The following is a 21,445-nucleotide window of genomic DNA, read 5'->3' as shown; positions in this document are numbered from 1 at the left end:
TGAGAAATAGTGTGGCTTTTCACCCCTTTCTCAAGAGTTGGTTATTAGTTTAATTCAATTTGTTTAATTTAAATAAATCTTATGTATTTACTAGTTATGTGTTAATATTATAATATTTACTATGTTTTGTTTGCCTCTTCAGATAGTCAATGAAAATTAGAGTTTTGCTTTTTTTTTTCTAAACCCAAGTGAAATACATATTTGAAAGAGGTTAACTTAAGCTTTTATATTCTGCTGTAAGCTTTTACATGATCATGAGTGTTTTCTATGATTTTAGGCCCAGGGGACACAGATAAAGGCCTGAAAAATAAAATCGGGGAAGCTGTCTGATTACTAATTTTCTCATAACTATCTCAGTTGATATCCCGAGACTAATGCAAACCCATCTACTCGATGTTTTTCATGGAAGCTCATTTAGGCTTCAGTGTGAAGAAGGCTTGATTTTGAGTCCTAACACTTAATTTTCAGACAAACTATTTAACTTTTCCTCATCCCTGTTTCTTAAAATGAAGATGCTAGTAGTTGTAAAAGAGGCAGTAACGCCGGGGCTGAGTCCTGAATCGCCTTCCTGTTCCAAGTCTCAAGAAAAGCATTCTCTTTCTAACCTAACGTGGAGTTTTGTGCTTTGCCCTAAGTCCTGTCAAATGTAAAATTATAAGTGAGTTAATACCCGTATCAATTCTGCTGGCATAGAAGATAGCAGGAAGCACTGTCTAAATCCAGATTTTCTTTTCAGTCTAGACTCAAACAACCATACCAAACTGTGCACAGATACACATTTTTTTCTTAGTTGGAAGTTAATGGGTGTAAATAATTTGAGTGTCATCATCTGAGAATAATTTCACAGATTACTTCTTCAAATAGTGCAGTGAGGTAAATAAGAGTTATCCACTGATGACAGGGAAGGCAGCCTCACAGGATCAGGGTCCGCAGGCTAACAACCTGCCTGTCTCCACGTGGCCTTCTCCAAATGCAAGGGAAAATGGACACTCCCTGCTTTCTTTCACAGGGGCTGGAGGCCAGAGCCCAAATTGGAGCCTGGCACTCAAAGGGTTAAGGAGAGTCCGTGGTGGAACTGGGAGGGCTGAGGCCAAGTTTCTGGTCTCTGTTGGATTCCCAGATGGCAGTCCCAGTTGAAACACACTATTTTTGAGCTTGCTCTCCCTCAGCACAGATGTTCAAGGCCATAATAATGTGTTTCTTTTATGGTGTCTTTTCTGTTTCTTGGTGCAGAAGTTTAAAAGCTTCCTTGTTTCATCAGTCAGATAAACACAGCAAGACCTTATGGGTCCGTAGAATATTAAAAAGAGGCCGGGTGCGGTGGCTCACACCTGTAATCCCAGCACTTTGGGAGGCCGAGGCGGGCGGATCATGAGGTCAGGAGATCGAGACCATCCTGGCTAACACATTGAAACCCCGTCTCTACTAAAAATACAAAAAAATTAGCTGGGCGAGGTGGCGGGCGCCTGTATTCCCAGCTACTCGGGAGGCTGAGGCAGGAGAATGGCATGAACCCGGGAGGCGGAGCCTGCGGTGAGCCGAGATCACGCCACTGCACTCCAGCCTGGGTGACAGTGAGACTCTGTCTCAAAAACAAACAAACAATAAAACAAAAAAGAATATTAAAAAGAAAAATATCCTTGCCGGTAGGGAAGGTTCCTTTACTTTCTCATGTTTGTGAGAAACACTGTAGGTAATCTGCTGCCATTGTGCAGCTTTTAATTGTTTTCAATGTTAATGATGGTATTTATGGTAGTTAACGTACAAAACAGCCGTACTTACAATCCAGCAAATGCCAGAGAGGATCCCAAAGCAGTGAGTTGCTCCGGCATAATGGGGTGCCTTTCAGTCAGCCCTGCAGTTAGGGCCAGGCGCTGAGGCCTGGGGTGCACCTGCCTGCCTTGCCAGCCCCTCCCCATGGTCATTGCTTTTTCGGTCTTCTTTTCTTTTACTCAAAGGCAGGCGTGATCATATTTGGCCTAGTCCATCCTGGTGGGCAGCAGGTCTCGAGGCCAAGTGATCTGGAAGCAAGATGGAAAGGGCAGAAACCAAGTTTGTTTGAGGAACTGACCAGATCTCAGCTGCGGTGGCCGTCAGCCCATGTAGCAGCTCCCTCCCTGACTTCCTCCCTTCTGCTGATGTCCCTGGGTCCCCGGGTTGCTTCATGATCCCTCTTACTGCCTTAGTTTCTCTCCCTCACCCCGAGCCTCTGAACCATCCTCTTGACTCCTTTGCTTCCTCAGCTTCCCATCACGCTGCAGGTTCCTGTCCCTGGGCTGCCGGGTGCCCTTCAGTCCTGTTTTCCTTGAGTTTTATTGCCGCATCATGCCAACATTTCTGCTGGTCTGTTGGGTAATTAATACACATGCACATCATAGAGTGGAAAACTCTTTATGTCTTTATCTCGTCCATCTGTAATTTGCTTTTGTCCTGTTGAGAAGAAATAAGAGCTGTTTAGTTCAATTCAACAATTTTTATTTTCTGGATAGAAACATTCACATTTTATACTAATAAATAAAAACCAAAGTCAAATTTAAGGAAATTTTAAGGCCAGGTGTGGTGGCTTACATCTGTAATCCCAGCACTTCGGGAGGCTGAGGAGGGTGGATCACTTGAGGTCAGGAGTTCGAGACCAGCCTTGCTAACGTGGTGAAACCCTATCTCTACTAAAAATACAAAAATTAGCTGGACGTGGTGGTGTGGGCCTGTAATCCCAGCTACTCAGGAGGTTGAGACAGGAGAATCGCTTGAACCCGGGAGGCAGAGGTTGCAGTGAGCCAAGATCTTGCCACTGCACTCCAGCCTAGGCAACAGAGCAAGGCTCCATCTCAAAAAATAATTTAAAAAAAATTAAATTCATACTGTCCCCGTAGCAGGTGTCCTTGGGGACACCAATTCATGACATAGCTCCTTTCCTTTGCCTCCCATCAGGAGCCGTGCTGTGCACAGTTATAGCCACATGCCAGGGGGATTTGTCCTCCCCTTTCCCTGGAGTCTCCCACCAGTGTTAGGAGCAGACTATGAAAGATTACAGCTCTTGGAGTTCACGCTTGGTGCTTCTTCCCTAGGTAGCTCCCCAGCCAATACCACCTGGCACAAACCAGACAGGCCCCTGGAAGATTTGGCCAGCAGGGCAGTGGTCTGCATGCCCTGGCCCAGCCCTGGAGGGAGTGGGTGATAGTGAGAAATGAGGCGGTGATGGGAGGGAGGGAGAGGAGGAGAGAGCCCAGAGGATTTGGAAAGACCATTTCCAAGCACTGCACATGGCTGGATTTGAAAGGATATACTAAAATTGTTCTTTATTTTTCTAGCAATTGAAATACAAAGGACTTATTGTTGCAGTCAGAATGAATGATGATACTGTGGGGTTTTGGCTTAGGAACAAAACAAAACTCTGTTGACATGAGCACAGTACTCTGTACTCAGGTTAGTAAGGACCATCAACTCACTTTATAGTTTCAGACAGCACTGACACCTGACTAAGACACTAGTGCTGTCAAGCCAAGCAGTGGAGATGTTCCGGGTGGTGCTGACCTGCAAGAGAAAGGGGTTTGGCTGCCCGAGAGACTCTGTTATAAAACATGCTGTGGGAGGCCGTTTGTGTAGTTGCAGGAAGTTCACAATGGAAAATAATGGTCTTGATTGGACAGGGAACCAGTCCCATATCTACACACACCGAGTAGAGACTTGGTGACTTCTAGCTTACTTTTAAAAATCAATTTTAGTAACCAAACAGGATGCTAATACAGGTCAGAAAATGTAGCTAGCCGTGTTGATGAGAATCATTAGAAACTGCCAGATTTCTACGTAACTTCGTGCGGCCAGCTTATCTCCAAGTAAGTGCTATGACAGCCTTCCTTGACTACTAACCTGTACCCAGGTTTGAGTGAGAGTGTGATTCTCTCTAGTTAAAACTAAAACAAACAGTCAAAGAGAGAGGGGAGGCACCAGATGAGTTTATCTTTCTGGTTATAAATGCTAGGCTGGGCCAGGTGGCCTCCCGTCTTCCTTCTCCTAACCACCTTTCTCCTGCACACCTTCTCCTCTCAAGTAGGCCTTTGTCTTTCCATATTGGCAAACTTCACGCCAAGATGTTCATCTGAGAATATTCACCAATCCATTCTTTGAATGAATTAAATCAAATTGGCTTGTCTACAAAGAGAATTCTCATATGCCCCTCCCACCAGCCTTTTTTTTCCTGCCATAATTTTGCAGTAAGTGAGGGAGACCATTTGAATGTTGATAGTAGCACTAAAAACATAGGTCCAAGGAAATATAGGTTTCTTCTCTGCCTTTTTTTTTCAGGTTCATTTCTATCAAACTCCTTTCCTTCAGTGCCTCTTTTCTTGCATGTATTTTAAATACGTGATGTTATTGTTTCTTAATGTTCATTAATGCTGCTATTTTCTTGTTGCTACATAGTTAATAAGTCCAAACCCAGGTCTTAGTACCCAAGCAGCTAGAGAGGAAATAGCCATACTGTTTTAGTTCATTTAATAAAAGCCTCCATGAAAGATTTTGGAATCTGTACAAAAATTACACTCAATTATGGTACTATCAGCTGTGTCTTGCCTGTGCAGAATTCTCTAATGATCTATTTAAGGAAAATCTTCTAAATACAGATCTTGGGCTTGTTTTCCATATCCCTTGAGTGAGAACATTTACCATGATGACTTCTTTAAAAATTTGGCAGGAGGCACCTCAGCTATGTATTCTGAGAGCTGTCTATGTAATTGACAGATAATTAAATGTTTTCTTATTTGTGGATCAAAGATTTTCTTTTTGGGGAGGGACGGCGTCTTGTTCTGTCACCCAGGCTAAACTGCAGTGGCACAATCTCAGCTCACTACAACCTCTGCCTCCCGGGTTCAATTGTTTCTCCTGCAGCCTCCCAAGTAGCTGGGATTACAGGCATGTGCCACCGCATCCGGCTAATTTTTTGTATTTTTAGTGGAGATGGGATTTCACCATGTTGGCCAGGCTGGTCTTGAACTCCTGACCTCAAGTGATCCACCTGCCTCAGCCTCCCAAAGTTCTGGGATTACAGGTGTGAGCCACTGCGCCTGGCCAGGATTTTCTTAGTAATGGCTTTACCATTTCATTCACAACATTCCTTGAGTTTAATTATTCTGCTAATTGTTGCTTGTTATATAATATTGCTTGATGTTACCAATGAAGAAATCATTTTGATGAAGTCCTTTGAGATACTTAGATAAATGTACAGATGCTGCTTGACCTACGATAGGGCAACATCCAGATAAATTTGTTGCAGATTGAAGATACAAGTCAAAAATGTTAGTATGCCTAATCTAATGAACAGCATCGCTTACTCTAGCCTACTTTAAACGTGCTCAGAACACTTATATTAGCCTACACTTGGGCAAAATCATCTAACATAAAGCCTATTTTATTAGAATGTTGACTATCCCCTGTAACTTACTGAATACCGTATCATGCACTATGTCAAAACTGCAATGGTTTCATGCCATTGTACAGTCAGCAAATCTTAGATTGAACCATCATAAATTGAGGATTGTCTGTAACAGTGTCTATGTCTTTTATAAGAAAGAAGTCTAAACTTCTGGAAAAGATTATTTTGGTTTGTTTTTAATCATTAATTCTCCTTCTTAACTTTAGTACTTGAGGGCTATGGGGACACACGCATCAACAATTAGTTGCAAGTCACTCATTCCGTCACGTTTTCAAAGGCCTGTCCACTATATAGGTGGTTTCAGTTAAGAGACACTCCAGATTCTGACATAAGCATTATAATGTTTTGATTCTGAATAATAATTGGAGAAAGCATGACTAATACTTATGGCAGTTTACTGTGTGCCAGGTTCCATGCTAACCCCTTTATGTGCAGTACTTCATTCAGCTCTCACAAAAATCCTGTGAAATACATATTGTTACTTCTTGTTTTTACCAATAAGGAAACTGAGGCAAGAGGCTGTCATTTGCTGGTGGTTACACAGCTAGTGCATGCAAAGCCAGGAGGTGAACCCAGACTGTTGGTTGCAAAGCTGTTAACCATTAATATGCAGCATCTTCCAGTAAGTTTTAAAGCCAGGAAAGAGGGATGATGGCCTGTTGATGTGCTTGTTATCACACATGGACCAGTGGAGGGAGGCTCTATCTAAATCCTTTTAAAAATTTAAACTATGATCCCTCAGAAGCAGAGTGCTTAAATTTATCAATAAGCAATGCTTCCAGTTTTAGCAGTATATACCTACCCCAGAGCTCCAGCAAAAAAATCAGGTCAGGTCTTTGGAGTAGACGTGTTTCCAGTTTACTCCTCATTGAGTAAAATCAGGTTCATGTAAGCCAACTTTAATGTATGTTCACAGGCACATGAAAATTTACCACACCAATTCTGCAAATGCAGTTTTTTCATAGACATATTAATTTATCTAGACAGTCAGTGCTGTCATTTTCTGCTTCATCAGTAGGTGTAATTAAAAGCAAGTATTCTTTGTAATTAATATGTTGATATTGCATACTTACCTTTAACGCTTTGATCCAGAGTAATGTTCTGTCAGTACCAAACTAATAACAATAAACTTATTTCTGTCTCTGAGAGGAGATTTAAAGCCACTGGCTATTACCTAAGATTTTCCAAGAGCAGAGATAAAGTAGCATGTAAGAACTGATAGAGCAAGAAGTTGTTATTTCAAGAAGTTTCTACTTTTCTAATGGCATACCTCTTCTGTTTTATAAATTCAGCAACATGTTTTGATGAAAGCTCTTGTGAATGCAGTAGAGAGCTTTGATTCATGTAATTGCAAGATTTGGACCTTTCTGCCTATAATTCAGAAGATAAAAATGGGATAACAGAAACCATTTTGGAACATTAGCTGTAATTCTGTCTCTTTGAATGCCTTGTAAAAGAGAGTAATGTTTATTAATAATCTAAAGGAAACTGTTTTTTAAGTGACTCTTGTAAGAACTTGAGAATTAAATGTGAGAGGAACTAAGTGCTTTAAATTTCAGAACAGATGTAAACATCTCCCCCAGTTTCACGAAGGACATTTCACATTTTCTTCTGGTTTTCTTCCAACACACAGTAACAGGCTGAGGATGGCAATAAAACAATGATGGGCAGGCAGCCAGAGGAAAACAGAAATAGTTAAATCAGAATTGCGGGATGGCGAGAAGGTGCGAAGATCCTCCGTGGGGTATCTCCAGGGCGAGTCCTACTCTGCGTGGTTCTAAATAACTAAATAACCTCCACCCCCCAGTGCCCCAGTTGAGATCCCATCAGTGCCATTGCAATGTGCATTTCTTTTGTTCCAGGGATAGTCTTTCATCTTTTACATTTCACTTTACTTACCCTGGCTCATAGCCCTTAGACACACAAGTTCATACAACAATCTAAGTGGGAAAAAAAGACATAAAAGTGTACCTCTTGGGGTGAGTTCTGCTCACAATGAAAGCATAGTTACGAATCATCAGTATTAATATTAAAACAGAGACAGCTTGGGGCCACCATAGGGTTTCTGCCTTGATTCACTTACATTTAAATCACAAAAGGGCTGATAATTAGGGCAGTGCCTACCAAGGGAACTTAAAAGAAGAGTCAAGCTCAGAAGTTCTGTATTTATAAACCAACGTTACAACATTGCTCACCATAAGGGAAAAGCTTGCATTGCTGTACTGGTTTTGATGTGCCCTCAGTCTGATATGGTTTGGCTATGTCCTCACCCAAATCTCATCTTGTAGTTCCCATAATCTCCACATGTTGTGGGAGGGACCCAGTGGGAGATAACTGAATCATGGGGGCAGTTTCCTTCATCCTGTCCTCGTGATATTGTAAGTGAGTTCTCACAAGATCTGATGGTTTTATAAGGGGCTTACCCCCCTTTGCTTGGCACCTCTCCTTGCTGCCGCCATGTGAAGAGGGATGTGTTTGCTTCCCCTTCCGGCATGATTGTAAGTTTCCTGAGGCCGCCCCAGCCCTGCTGAACTGTGAGTCAATTAAATCTCTTTCCTTTATAAATTACCCAGTCTCAGATTTGTCTTTATTAGCATCATGAGAACAGGCTAATACACAGTTCAAAAAAGAAAAGCAGTGAAAACGGTATCAGGCACTAGCTTGGAAACTCAGCCCTCAGAGCATATTTGAGGACTGTGGTCTGACATGATGAACTTTTGCCTCTACTTTGTGCAGTAGAACTGCGGTGAGCTGTCCTAAACACAGATGGTAGGAAATAGGCTGGCCTGTATGTCTCTGCCAGTCTCAGATGCTGATAAGCAGAGATATCAAGCCCCTGTGTGTGTGTGTGTGTGTGTGTGTGTGTGTGTGTGTGTATATATATATATATATATATATATATATATATATTTGGGCGAAGTTTCAAAAGTAACATCAGAATGATTCCTTAGGAAAAGGATGCAAATCTTAGTTTAATCCTTCTGTGATCCTCTATTTGAAAAATGATACTTTCTTACTCTAAACAACCCACTTCAGTAATAGATCACCAGTACTCTTAACTCCACTGAGCTCTGCTCCTCTTACTTTGTGACATCACATTTTCAAATCACATTTAGGTTTCATTTTAGTTCAGAATCATTCAATAATAAATTTGTAAGGAGCTACAATGGGCGGGGTCACTAATTTTTAAAAAATCACCAGTCTTTTTCTTCAGAATGTACAAACTTGCTTTCTGTAACTAATCTCTAAAATAAAATATTCCTGATGTAGCCTACCTTTATTTTTTTGAGACAGAGTCTCACTCTGTTGCCCAGGCTGGAATGCAGTCATGTGATCTCAGCTCACCACAACCTCTGCTTCCTGGGTTTAAGGGATTCTTGCACCTCAGGCTCCCAAGTAGCTGGGATTACAGGTGTGCGCCACCACGCCCGGCTAATTTTTGTATTTTTAGTAGTGACAGGTTTTCGCCATGTTGACCAGGCTGGTCTCAAACTCCTGGCATCAAGTGATCTGCCCGCCTTGGCCTCCCAAAGTGCTGAGATTACAGGTGTGAGCCACTGTGCCTGGCCTGTTGCAGCCTACTTATTTAAGAATCAGAAGAATTCATCCCGCAAAGCCTTGGTTTATTTATGTCTTTCTTTAAATATGTTCTTTATACCTATTTGTTTTCCCCTTATCTCAGAGGCTGACTCCTCCTCTATCTGACTTCCTAATTTCAAAGCCTACCTGCATTCTGCCCTAGGTCCTCTTCTTTACACTGTACACACGTAGGTGATCTGATCAGTCCCTGGCTTTGGACGTTATCTATGCACTGATGCTTTTTGAATTTATATCTCCAGCTACAATCTCTTTTCTGCCTCAGTTGTGTATGTCCAGCTGCTGGCTTAACAGATCCACATGGATAAACGGGCATCTCAAATTTAACAATTAAAATGTTTTATAACTCCTTCCTCCCTCCACCAAACCCATGGTCCCTCAGAACTTCACCATCTCCATAAATTAATAGACAGCACCTAATTCACCCACTGGTTTACTCTAAAACCTAGGCGTCTTCTTGATTCTGCCTTTCCTTGCACCTGAGTCACAATCCATCAGTGTATCCAATTACTCTTAGAACAAACAGTTCTCAAATCAAGCCAACTGACAAACCTCCATGACTGTAATCTTAACCTAAGCCATCACCATCAACATCTGGACCAGTGTGGCACCCCCAGGCCTGCACTTTCTCTCTTTCCTTCCCCGGTCAGCGGGCAGTGATCTTTCTGAAGTGAAAGGCAGAACCTGGCACCCTCCACCCTGAAGGCCCCCCAGTCACTTCCTATTAGCTTTCTTTTTAATTGTGGGAAAACATATATAACATAAAATTTGCCACTTCAGCCTTTTTAAGTGGACAAGTCAGTGATATTAGTAACATTCATGATATTGTGCAGCCATCAGCACTAAGCTACTTCCATATCTCTTTCATCACCCCAGACAGAAGCTCCACACCCATTAAACAAAAGCTCACTGTGCCTCCCTTGCCCCATCCCTGGTAATTTATAATCTACTTTCTGTCTCTATGAATTTGCCAATTCTAGATATCTCTTGTAAGTGGAATTATATTAATATTTGTCCTTTTGTGTCTGGCTTATTTCATTTAGCATAATGTTTTCAAGATTCATTCATGTTGTGGTTATGTATCAAGTTTTCTTTCCTTTTAAAGGCTGAATAATATTCCACTGTACGTCTATGCCACATTTTGTTATCTAGTCATCTGCTGATGGATGACTGGGTTGTTTCCACCTTTTGGCTATTGTGAATAATGCTGCTATGAAGATATACAAGTATCTGATTCCTTATTTTCCATTCCTTGGGGTATATACCCAGGAGTGAAATTGCTGGACTGTATGGTAGCTCTGTGTTTAATGTTTAGAGGACTACCAAACTGTATCCCACAGCAGCTGCACCATTTTACCTTCTTACCAGTAATAGTCAGACATTCACACAGGTCCCAATTTCTCCACATCTCCAACCAAACCTTGTTATTTTCTATTTTTTAAGTTGTAGCCATCCTAATGGGTATGAAGTGGTATCTCATCATGTCTGGATTTATATTTCCCTAATTATTAATGGTGAGCATCTTTTCATGTGCTAATTGGCCATTAATATGTCTTTAGGTAAATGCCTGTTCAAATCCTTTGTCTACTTTTGAATTTGTCTGTTTTTTGTTGTTGAGTTGTAGGAGCTCTTTATATATTCTGGATATTACTGTTTATAGTATTCTCTTATAATCCTTTTTATTTCTGTAAAGACTTTAGTAATATTCTCTTTCATTTCTGAATTTAGTAATTTGACTATTCTCACTTATTTTCTTAGTCTAAAGTTTTGTTGATTTTATTGGTCTTTTCAAAAAGTCAACTTTTGGTTTTATTTTTTCCATTATTTTCTTATTCTCTATTTCATTGATCTCTGCCCTAGTCCTTACTTCCTTTCATTTGCTACCTTTTAGCTTAGTTTGGTTTTTTTCCATAATGTTTTAAAGTGGAAGGTAAAGTTACTGACTTTAGATCTTGCTTCTTTTTTAATGTAGGAATTTATTGATACAAATTTCCCTCTGAGCACTGCTTTTGTTGTATTCCATAAGTTTTGGTATGTTGTGTTTTTACTTTTATTCACCTCAAAGTGTTTCCTAATTTTCTTTGTGATTTCTTCTTCGACCCGTTGATTATTTAAGAGTATATTGTTGCATTTTTATATATTTGTGAATTTTCCAGTTTTCATTCTCGTTGATTTCTAATTTTATTCCTTTATGATGGGAAAAGCTACTTTGTATGATTTCTGTCTTTTCAAACTCATGGACACTTGTTTTGTGACCTAACAGGTGGTCTGTCTTGCAGAAGGTCCCATGTCCACGTGAGGAGAATGTATATTCTGAAGTTGTGTACCTCCTGTCATTCTTAGAATAGAATCCAGACTTCTCACTGTAGCTGTAAATCCCTACAGGAATTGACCCCAAACAGCGCTTCTGGCGTAAAATCCCTCCATTCTTCCCCTAGCTCTTGCTTAGTATTTTTGACTGACTTATTAATTAACATAATCTTTAGTGTAATGGTAACAATGTATCTTTTGATAGCAGGTGAAACAAGTACAATGTATCTTTGTGGAACGTTTTTAAATATGTGGAATAATCTTGTACATGAGTATGCAGAGCAGCACTATTCACAAGAGCCAAAGCTGGGAAAACCAAGATGCCCATCATCTGAGAAACAGCTAAACAAAATGTGGTGTATCTATACAATGGAATATTATTCAGTCATTAAAAATGAAGCTCTGATACAAGCTACACCATGGATGAACCTTTAAAACATTATACTAAGTGAAAGAAGCCAGACATAAAAGGCTGTATAATACTGTATATCCATTTATATGACATATGCAGAATAGGCAAATCCATAGAGACAGAAAACAGATTAGGGCTTGCCAGGGGCTGGAGGGATGGGGGAAAGAGAGTGACCACTTAATGGGTATGGGGTTTCCTTTTGGGGAGATAAGAATGTTCTGGAATTAGTGGTGATGGTGGCATAACATTGTGAATGTATTCAGCTTCTTAATAGTAAATCTTATGTCTATTTTACTATAATTTAAAAAATCAGTTCAATTTAAAAAATGTAGATATGGATATAAATGGAAGACCAAACAGAACAAGCTTTTTTTGGAAATAATATTTCTTTTGGTTATTGAAAAAGAAACATAGTCCTAAGACTAAAGTCTAAAATTTAAAAAACATAAATGATGAAGGCTTCTTCTTCACATGTATCCAGTGTCAGAGTGCTTGGTATAAAGTGTATTTTACAAATTCAACTATTTTGTTTATTGGCAGACTCTATAGTGGTACATCTGGAATTCATATGTTGAGTGTTACATAGATATTTTTGCTTAACCAGTTTAGATTAACAAGATAAAGCTTACACTCCAGAACTGTATGCTTGTCTCAGTTAAGATTGAAGAGAGCTCTTTGTTAATAATTTTTTAAAGAACATGACTAGAAATAGATTCATCCTCAGGTTTTAATTTTGTTAAACTTTTGATTTGGGCTTTTTGGTGGTGCTGGTGCTGGTAGAAGAGCACAGAAAGCAATGGATTGAATTGTAGTTTACTTGAAGCAAATATGAAAGTCAAAGATAAAATATTTCAGCGAAAAATAGTTTTAAATGTCTCATTTTTGTGCTTATATTTCAGTACTTATTGCTAATTGAATTGCATATGTCAAAACATAGTCACCAATAAGTAAAAATGCTTGCATTTCCAATTACGTTGGAGTTGCCGGAGTGATATGTTATACAGCAGGAAACCAGATGTGTTATTTTCATGTGCTAAACTCTCTAATGAAAACATAAGGCATTAATGAAATCTCAAAGGTGCAAGCCCAGACAGAAAGCATAATTAGTTCATTTACAACTCGATCTTCCCTACTACATTTATTTAATGCTCATTTTATGATACCATATAGACCTTTAAAATAACACTTAAAAATGAAGTTTATAAGCCATATGTTGTTTTTTACTGTAATAAAATTCAATAGCCTCCTTAATCTAAGGTTTAGATACAACAGGTTGGATTTGTAAAGTCATGCTTGTGTTTTAAATTAGATCAAGCTATGTTGTATGTGTTAGCTGATTAACTAGAATATACTGGTCTACACAGATCTGAACCAGTAATCCTTCACACTATAGTCTATTTTTTTTTTTTAATCTTAATGGTTGGAAAGAACATAGCATCCTAAAAAAAAAAAAAAAAAAAAGCGTAAGTTTTAAGAGTCAAACTAACCTGAGCTCAGATCTAGATCCAGCCACCTAATGGTGGTTTGGCATGAAAAAGTATTTACAGATACATATCAGCTTCCCCATCTATGAGATCCTTTCTGCACAGGGTTATTACAGCACCCAGAAAGTGGGTATGTAGGGGCTGGCCCCTGCACGTGTGGTTACATGGTAGCTGTGATGGTGTTGATGATAATTCAGCTAACTTTCTACAAAAGACAAATACAGGCTCCTGTGGTTAACTGCTCTCTAGGCACTCAGTGTTTTCTCCATACCTCTGTCTACTGTTGGAGGGGAGTAAGTAAAAATGTCAGATTAATATGACTAATTTGGTAAAATGATATGAATGCTTAACTGTCCCATTATCCAGCTCACCTGATAGTTTCTGAAATTGGTACCAAAGCACTTGTGTTGGAAGAAGCGGTTCACCTCCTGAAGGTCTTCCCCTTTTCTTCTTTGGGCATTCATTATAAATCAGTGATCATTTTATATAGATTGTTAACTAAGATTACATTTGGCATATAATAAGATCCTTCTGCGATGACTCCATGAAGCACACTTAAAATGGACTAGAGAAGGCTAAGTTTTTGTTTGATATTCGTTCCAAGGATGTGGTCAATGGTCTACATGGATTATCTATTGATATATATCTGAGCCACCCTTGCTCTCTCATGCGTGGCCTGATTAACTGCAAAAAGTAAGAGCATGCAAACAAAACTGTTCTTTGCTCCAGCTGTTCCCATCTGCATTGTCATTAGCGACACAGCCCAAGGTGGAAGGTGATTAGACAACCAATGAACACATCATTGGCATAATCTCATCTTATTGATTGGACAAGTCCCCATTAAGTCGCCTTTCTGGACTACTTGGGGTTTTTCCTTTTCTTTCATAGACATTCATTCATTCCATCATTTAACACATATTTATCAGGCACCAGCTATGTGCCAGGAACCCTTAAAATAGATGTTAAAAATATAAGCAAAACTCCCTGTCCTTTCTCTGGGAGGTGTAATTGGCTAGGATAAATACTAACCTGCTGTAACAAAGAGACCCAGAAATATTGTGGCCTAAGTAAGATAGAAGTTTCTCTCTCTCGTATTTAGCAGTTCAGCCTCGGAAAGCAGCTCTGCGTCAGGATGTCTCAGAGCCCAGCTTCCTGCCCCCTGTGCTAAACCAGCCTTAGACATCTGCTTCCCACAGAGGATCAAGGCTTGGCTGCTGCATTCACCTCCCAGCTCACAGTGAGGGGCAAGTCTAGGTCAAACAATGGCTCCCTAAGTGAAGCTGACCCACACATAACCCACACCCCTTCTGCCCACTTTCCTCCCCATTGACTCTAACCTGGACATGGTCAGGCTCAGCTGCAGTGTGGCTTCTTGCTGGACCTAGTTTAACCATGAGCCTTGTGGGTGTGTTTGAGAAGCAGGGCGGGATCTCCAGCTCCTACGTTCGGAGAGAATGACAGTGAACCAAACAAGTAAAGTACACAAAATGTCAGATGATCGGCAGTGCTGTGAAGGAAGAGAAAGCAGGGCAGTGGGTAGGAAGTGCTGGGGAGAAACTGCAATTTTAAATAGATTGGTGGGAAGCCTCACTGAGGTGGTGACATTTGCGGAAGGACTCCGGCAGCTGAGGTGCAGTCCTTGTGGCAGTCTGGGGGAGCATTGCGGACAGAGGCACTGCCAGGTGAGGAAGATCTGTGGGAGGGGCAGGGAGTGTGTTGCAGGATTTGCTTGTAGTGGGGGGCACGTGCTTTGGACATGGTGAGTTGAGATGCATCTTTATCCACGTGGAGGTGCCAAGTAGGCTGTGGGATGTATGACTGTGGAGTTCAGGAGAGCAGATCAGACTGGAAAGAAAATTTCAGAGTAGTGAAATCCAGTATCCTACTTCATCTTTCATGTAAATGCCATGCTCATTTCTGCAGGGAGAGCACAGCCAGGCCACAGTGGCCACGGGACTTTCTGGGCAGCAGAACTGTTGGAGTATGCCTGGCAGCTGGTTCTGCAGGAGCTCACCTGCCCCAATAGAATGTTCAGGCCCTTCTGCCTCGGTGGGTCTTGGTGTCTGCATGAGGATCTTGCGCAGGGAGGAAACTGAGATTAAGAGCTGTGAAAAAAAAGTCTTGTTTGTGGCCAGGGTGGAAAGTGGCAAGAGCTAGGTTTTGGACAACAGTTCCCTTCCTCCCAAGCAGCCCCGCCTGAATGGGGCCCTTTGTTAGGAAAATTCTCCAGGAAGAAGGATGTTTTGTTGAGCAGGTTTTTAAACATTGCATAGTAGGAAGTTGGAGAGGTTAAGCAAGTAGGGAGTAGCATTAGAAGGCAGAGGAGGGAGCCTGGCAAGCCCAGGCAGAGTCCAGCTGTGACTGCCTGTGCGCATCCTTTCCCATTTCCCTCCTTACTGGGCCCTTTCCAGATGCAGTCACCTCCACAGAATGCCCCCCGCCCCTGCCGCAGGACACCCAGTCATTGTTCAGCATGCTCACTGCCCCCACATCTGATCACGGTGGCCCGTCATGCAGACACCAAGACCCACGGTGAGGCGGAGGACCCCGAACATCTCTGTGGACAGGTGAACTCCCGTGGAACCAGCTGCCATGCACACTGGGGCAGCTCTGCTGTCTGGAAAGCCCTGTGACTGCTCTGTGGCCTGGCTGAGTTCTCCCCACAGAAATGAGCAGGGCCTTTACATAAACAAACCTGAGCTGTACTTTGGTTATCATTACCTGACAGAGTGTTTTGATCTCAGAAGCTACCTGCATCTGTGGAGCAGTGCGGTCTACTAGAGGGGCTCAGAAGGCCTGAATCTAGTTTTCAAGCTGCCTCTGCTTTTCTATGTAACCTTGAGCATGTGACTCAAGGTGTTGATTTTCTTGGGTATCAAATGAAGCTCATCAATGAACGCTCACCACTTAGTGAGGAGGGTGAGGCACTGAAGGTGTGTTAGAAGCTGTGTCTACAGAAGCTAGTGTGCACGTTTTAGCCACCTCTGTGGCTTGCAAATAGGTTCCTCATTTGCAGCATCTGAGAAGTTGCTCTTGCCTTTGTCCAGTGTGACAAGTCTCTCCAATATATGTGTTTCATGGCTTTCCAGCTATGCTTGAAGCTCTTTAGGGGATGGAATGTGGGGAGAGGATGTGGATTTCTGCACCTTGGTCTACTCCAAAGAAGTTCAGATGGGACTTTATAAAAACACTTGCCAGATTTGCTGGAGACCTCCATTTCCTTTTCTTGTATTCAGATTTTCCTCCAACTGTTGTAATGCCTTGTAGGATGTCGTACTCATAATAGACACTCAGGACATAATTGTTCAGTTGAGTTGAACTCCTAAGGAGATGCATAATATAAAATTGAACCCGTGTAATGTAGGTAAAATATAAGCTGAAAGAAAACAGTCCTTGCTCTGAAGTAAATTGCTAAAGGGTAGTGCTAAGATTATGGTGGAATTTAATAACTTAATTGGTTAGTATAAGAAATATTTTGTATTCCAGAAAAGTTAAAAATTTTCCAAGGCATATGGACATTCCTATTTCCACTTCTTCAGAAGTGCTTTCGGAATCCTAATAAGATACGGGCAGAATTCCTGGCTGGCATTCAGTCTGCTTAGTGAACTAGAACGTGGCATTTAGTCAAGGCATGTGAGTGGAAAGAATCTTTCATCTCAGTATCATTGCCACAGGTTAGCAAAACAATACCTTTTCCTTTAGCGTAGATAAGTTCTTTTCTTAGGAATTATCAGCAATATGTCAATTAACAAAAACTTTATAGAGTGGAAGCCACTTTATATAGCTAGTATAAATCTGCCCCCCGAGCCTCTTATTTTTGGTTTTGTTTTGTTTTTGTTTTTGTTTTTTTTGCTGCTCAAGTCACAAAGAATTATAAGAAAATAGTTTTTTTACTAGAAACTAAAAAGAATTAGTTTCTAGAGCTGTTCTAAAATCAACTGATATTCAGTCCAATCTCCTATTTATGCCTGCATTGCTGTATGTGACAAAGCTAAAAATGATGAACCCATTTCCTAGAAAAAAAGAACGTTTGCTCTAAGTGTTACCGTAAACTCGTACATATAAACAAGAATGAAGAAGGCAGTTTCCAGAGCTCTACTTCCCATGAGGACTCTCTGAGGGTGTTTGAATCAATAAGATGCCTGTTGTTATTTAGGTGTCAAAAATCAAGAAGTAAAACTTGTATATTTTTCTTGTTCATCTTTAGATGTCACTGCCTGGGGAAATGTATGCAGAAGGGGTATATCGGATGTACTTTTCCTTTAAAATTGATATTACTGTGGCAACTGGATATCATTGACATTACAGTATTGTGTCCTATAGTATTAGATATGTGTTAACAAGACATGTTTAGAGAACATAAATTCTGAGTTACAAACTACCACATTAAGAAGAAAATCTCCACTTTGGGGACATTTTAACCTATCTGTAAGTTAGAGACAGTTCCTTTTATATTAAGGAAAATAAGTTAACGAATGTATTTTAGAAGGATTTTAAGCAATAAGAACTTAAAGGATTCTAATTATGATACTACTTTAACCCAGAATCCCTATTCTTACCAGGATTTTTCTGAATATCCAGTTTTGTGTCAACTGATGAGCTTAATGGTTACAACAGTTGGGAACTTTGAAGTCCTCCACTCAAATCATGCATTAAGCTTCATTTTTAAAACAGCTATTGCTAAAACCCCATATTGTGTAGGGCTGGGTTATTTGACCAAAAATTTAAGCTAAGGAGACTCTTCTCCGTCTGAAGTGAATGCCTTCCTCACCAATGTAAATGACAGCTTCCCACAGCTTCGCCATTTGGTCCAGATGGATAGTGCTTTCATTTCCAAGTCACTTCCCCTTCTCTGTGGCTGCTATTTCAACTTGCGTGGGATGCAAGTTCCTCTCCAGTTATGCATTTTCAGTGTTTGCACAGCTGTGCTTGTGCTCATGTGTCCTTTTGTGACTCTGTCCACTGATAGAGGCTGTTTCAGATTAGATTTAATCTCTATCACGTCAGGGGTGTAACTTTTTTTTAGCTTGCTGTATAATGAACATTTAGTGTGTGCTGTTTGCTTATTATAGTGTTCTATAGAGTTAGAAGTGATGAAATATATTTTGTGAATATTAAACATGTTTACAAATAAATGTCCTTTAAAAGGTATGATTGGATTATGAGCCTTATTCATCTAAGCCCAAAACATATGGTGTGTGTGCCTTCCCAGGTGGCAATAAGAGACTTTTTTATGTGTGGCCTAGAATCACTGAGACTGGAAATACCAAGACTCATGCTCCAGGATGATAGTTCCTGCTCTCCTGTTTTTATGATTCAGTAATATTAACCCAAGTGTTTCTCTCTAGCTGTAGCCTCAAGTATCATATAATCTTATCGGGAGTGAGGGGTGTGTAGCCAGGGAGAAGGAGAAAGGCACCAGATGACAAATTGGCTTGTGTTTAGGTGCCATCTTGTACAAATATAGACACAGACCTTCAATCTCTAGAGTTGCAGTGTCCATTATGATAGCCATTGGCCACATGTGGCTACTGAGCATTTGAAGTGTGGCTAGTCTGAATTGAGATGAGCTGTGTCTTTAAAACCACACCGGATTTTGAAATTTTAATACAAAATAGAGAATGCAAAATATGTCATTAACAATTTTTATATTGAATACATATTGGAATGCAATATTTAAGCTATATTGGCTAAGTAAAATAGACTAAAGTTAACTTTACCTGTTTCTTCTTCTTTTTTTAATTTTTTTTTCTTGAGACAGAGTCTCACTCTGTCGTCCAGGCTGGAGCGCAGTGGTGCAATCACAGCTCACTGCAGCTTCGTAAGCTCAAGGGATCCTCTCAACTGAGCCTCCCAAAGTGCTGGGATTACAGGCATGAGCCACCGCACCTTGCCTCTCTTTTACATTTTAAATTTGGTTTCTAGACAACCTGAAATGACATGGGAAGCACACATTATACCTCTACCTGGGGTAATCTTCAGTCGAGGGGAGGCTCCTGTAGTGAGCGGCACCTGCCGGGGAAGCAGAGTGAGGGCCCCTCAGCTCACTCAGGGCATCTGCTTGGGAAAGAGAAAATGTAGCTGCCCCTCTGTGTAGATTCATGCCCCTTTTAAATCCATTTCTCTCAGATTATTTTGGGGTTAGTTAAGTAGGATATGCTGTTTAACTGCACTGGATATAGATCTCTGATTTAAATGAGTTTGTTTATCCTGGTACCCTCAGGATAGTTTTAAAATGTTAATTACTATCATCATCATTACAGTGGCTAATGATTCTACAGCACAGCCAGTCCCACACACTTTACATAACGCATGAGCCAGTCACTATTATTACCTCCATTTGAACAGATGGCAACTTGAGACTCAAGTCAGTGTCTCAAGGTCACACAGGTAGAGGTTGACCTAGGTAGGCCATGGGGTTCAGAATCTGCCCTGAACCACAAAGCAGTACTGCCCTCTAAAATAACATCTATTTCTTGACTTTCTTAGCACATGACTATGCCGGCCTTTCCATAGTATAATAACAGTATTAGTCTTTTCTCCAAAACTTAGGTGTTTTCCAGTAGTTTAACAGCTAAGGCATTCAGAGATGTTTACTGTCTCAAAAATTGGGGTCTACTGTAAGGTTCTGGATGATCCAACTCCTTGTTTTCCCCCTAAAGTTGCCCCAAAAAGCATACATGCATTCAGTCTGCTTAAAAATGTGGTGTAATTCCAATTAAATAAAAAAACATTAGTTCCCTGCCACATGCCAGGTACTGGGCAACCAGAGATAAAGATGACAGACCCCCAGCTCACAAAGAATTCTGCTCTGGTGGAGCTGAAGGCAGATTCTAATAACACAATGTGTTGAGGATTTTGTGTCCATAGTGCTGTGGGAACAGAGGAGAGGGACACCCAGCACATCGTGGGGTGCCGGGTAAAGGTGTCCCACTAAAGACATCTGGGTGGAGGGGGTGCTTGAGCCATTTTAAAATATCTCATGCTGGTTTTCTTACAGCATGGGAAGGCCACTGGTAAGGGTGCCTGCCAGCTTCACCATAAACACTGCATCTGCGGTTGTTCAGAGCGTGCTGACCCCATTCCTGTGGTTTCAGGTGCCAGCAAGGTCAACCTCGTGAAGATCGCGTCCACGGCCTCCAGCCCTCGGGACACAGCGCTAGCTGCCGTCATCTGCAGCGCTCTGGCCACTGTCCTGCTGGCCCTGCTCATCCTCTGCGTCATCTATTGTAAGAGACAGTTTATGGAGAAGAAACCCAGCTGTAAGTTTTGAGCTCATCACATTTCTTAGCATTTAGGGGAAGGGCATTTATTACTATTGTCATGCAAGTGTTCCACAAGAGACTTGGCCGAGACAAGCACCAGTGAGCTGTGAAAGAACACAGGGCACAAGAAGCACAGGTGATCCCTGAACAGCAGACGACTAAGAGAACAGTTAAGAATCCACACGTCAGTGTTGACTCCCCAAAAACTTAACTACTAATAGCCTATTGTTGACGGGAAGCCTTACTGATAAGCAGTTGGTTAATACATCTTGTTTATTATATGTTTCTTTGGGTTTTTTTTGTTTTTTTGGAGACAGAGTCTGGCTCTGTTACCCAGGCTGTAGGGCAGTGGCGTGACCTCAGCTCATGGCAACCTCTGCCTCCGGAATTCAAGTGATTCTCCTGCCTCAGACTCCGGAGTAGCTGGGACTACAGGTGCCCGCCACCACGCCTGGATAATTTTTGTATTTTTAGTAGAAACGGGGTTTCACCATGTTGGCCAGGCTGGTCTTGAACTCCTGACCTCGTGATCCGCCTGCCTCAGCCTCCCAAAGTGCTGGGATTACAGGTGTGAGCCATTGCACCGGCCTATTACATGTATTATGCCCTGTATTCTTACATTAAAGTAAGCTAGAGAAAAGAAAACGTTACTAAGAGAATCATAAGGGAGACAAAATAGATTTACTCTTCATTAAGTGAAAGTGGATCACTGTAGAGGCCTTCATCCTCATCATCTTCATGCTGAGTGGGCTGAGGAGGAGGAGGATGAGGGCTGGCCTTGGTGTCTCAGCGTGGCAGAGGCTGAAGAAAATCTGTGTATAAGTGACCTGCGCAGTTCAAACCCGCATTGCTCAAGGGTCATCTGTAGAACTCACTGAGGTTGCACAGCTTTGTAAGGAGACCTACAAGGCTGTGATGTCCCTGCGCCACTAGGCAAAAATAAAAA

At 41.2% G+C, this 21,445-nt stretch overlaps 1 protein-coding gene across 3 annotated transcripts in view; it reads left to right on the top strand.

The window, feature by feature from the left end:
* Window positions 1-21,445, top strand: part of TNFRSF19 (TNF receptor superfamily member 19) — a 101,434-nt gene that overhangs the window by 64,099 nt on the left and 15,890 nt on the right. For all 3 annotated transcript variants that reach the window (XM_003273107.4, XM_004088097.3, XM_003273108.4), the window contains one exon: window positions 20,332-20,496. In XM_003273107.4, coding sequence (XP_003273155.1) covers window positions 20,332-20,496 — 165 coding nt within the window. The remainder of the gene's footprint in view (window positions 1-20,331; window positions 20,497-21,445) is intronic.

The sequence above is a fragment of the Nomascus leucogenys genome, chromosome 5 (genome assembly GCF_006542625.1).
Source record: "Nomascus leucogenys isolate Asia chromosome 5, Asia_NLE_v1, whole genome shotgun sequence".
NCBI lineage: Eukaryota > Metazoa > Chordata > Mammalia > Primates > Hylobatidae > Nomascus > Nomascus leucogenys.
Note: the sequence above shows the minus strand (reverse complement) of the source record. Positions and strands in the feature narration are given on the sequence as shown.